General features: G+C 38.4%; 1 protein-coding gene across 1 annotated transcript; it reads right to left on the bottom strand.

The window, feature by feature from the left end:
- Positions 1-47: 47 nt before the first annotated feature.
- On the bottom strand, positions 48-919 carry LOC137817766 (uncharacterized). Its single transcript, XM_068621001.1, has one exon. It carries the CDS (start codon positions 842-844, stop codon positions 407-409), a length of 438 nt encoding a protein of 145 aa, XP_068477102.1. The 5' UTR covers positions 845-919; the 3' UTR covers positions 48-406.
- Positions 920-1,335: the final 416 nt, after the last annotated feature.

Below are 1,335 nucleotides of genomic sequence, written 5' to 3' on the forward strand. Positions count from 1 at the left end.
GATTAGAATCTTTAACATCTATTATGCCAAAAGATGGTGGCTCCAAATTCCAAACAATCAAAATTCTATATCATGTTCTATGTCTAAAAATGAAATGAAATAAATGGTTTTTCCAAATAACAAACCACTATTTCAGTACATATAACAAACCATGTTCTCGATTCAGGTTGGAACAACGAACAACGGAACAATTTTAACTACTCTTCTACCTCATCAATCGATCGGTTTGTACTTCTATTCTTATTTAAACACATTTTTGAATAAGAGTGCATCATCTAGTTTTTAATTGTTGATTAATCCTCCTTAAACGTGATGATCTTTATGACATCGGTCGAGATGATTAGATATGAGTAATGATCTTGGTCGTGCGGATCGTACCAGTACATACAATAAAGAATATTCTGGTCTAGGAGGGAGTAACTCCAGCAAGAAGAGCCTTAGCCAACTCAACCAAATGAAAGAAAAGCATAGCAGAAGAAGTTGGGACACTGATTGCAACCAAAGCCATAACCCCAAGAGCCAAACCAGGCCTAGTGTTCATCAAGTGTGTCTGCAAAACTCCCACTGCTTCACATATGATGGAGTCATACTTGGTATAATACCGTTTCTCCCACTCCATCCAATCCGAAGGTGGCTCGTAGTTCCTCTCTATCATGTTCATCTCGTGGATCCTCTTCCTCAGTGTTATCATGCCCTCATCCACCAACCTCCCACTGAAGTTCTCTCTCATGGAAGCCTTGATCGGAGATAAAGAACAAGTTTTCCGGCCACCGGAACATGGATTTGAGGATGAAAACGGACGGAAGAAGATCTGTGAGGAATTGAGCAAAGAAGTGGATTGCATATTTTTGTGTTGGTAATGAAAATTGCTTTGTGTGTTGTTGTTGATTTGGTGATGGAAGTGGGAGAGGAACGATGATATATTTATAGGCATTGGGAGAAGGTTCTGTTTGGTGGCAACGGAAGAAGGAGCTTAGGAAAGAAGGAATGCGGCGAAAACCGTGTTTATTTTAAACCACAGTTAATGTCTTCGTAAAAGCGCGTTTCTAGAGTGTAGCTGGATTCGTTGATGTTATTTGGATGAACCAGAAGCTGACGCGTGTCTCTGTGGAAAATAGAGTAATCGTAAAGTTCCTCGAACTTCTCTCTAGATTAATGGGATTCACGGTCGTTGACTTCTACGTCCTACTATTTTAAAACACAACTTGCTAATTATAAAACCAAGGTTTGTGTGTGTCATTCGATCTAGTACAACCTAATTTCACGCAAAGTGATGAAGATAATGTAATCAAAAAATTTATTATTGTTATATATATTATATATGTGTGTAAATGA

This window comes from Phaseolus vulgaris, unplaced genomic scaffold (assembly GCF_000499845.2).
Source record: "Phaseolus vulgaris cultivar G19833 unplaced genomic scaffold, P. vulgaris v2.0 scaffold_1137, whole genome shotgun sequence".
NCBI lineage: Eukaryota > Viridiplantae > Streptophyta > Magnoliopsida > Fabales > Fabaceae > Phaseolus > Phaseolus vulgaris.

Bases quoted from the DNA above. Each gene is read 5' to 3' on its own strand.
- LOC137817766 (XM_068621001.1), bottom strand. From the start codon at position 844: ATGCAATCCACTTCTTTGCTCAATTCCTCACAGATCTTCTTCCGTCCG.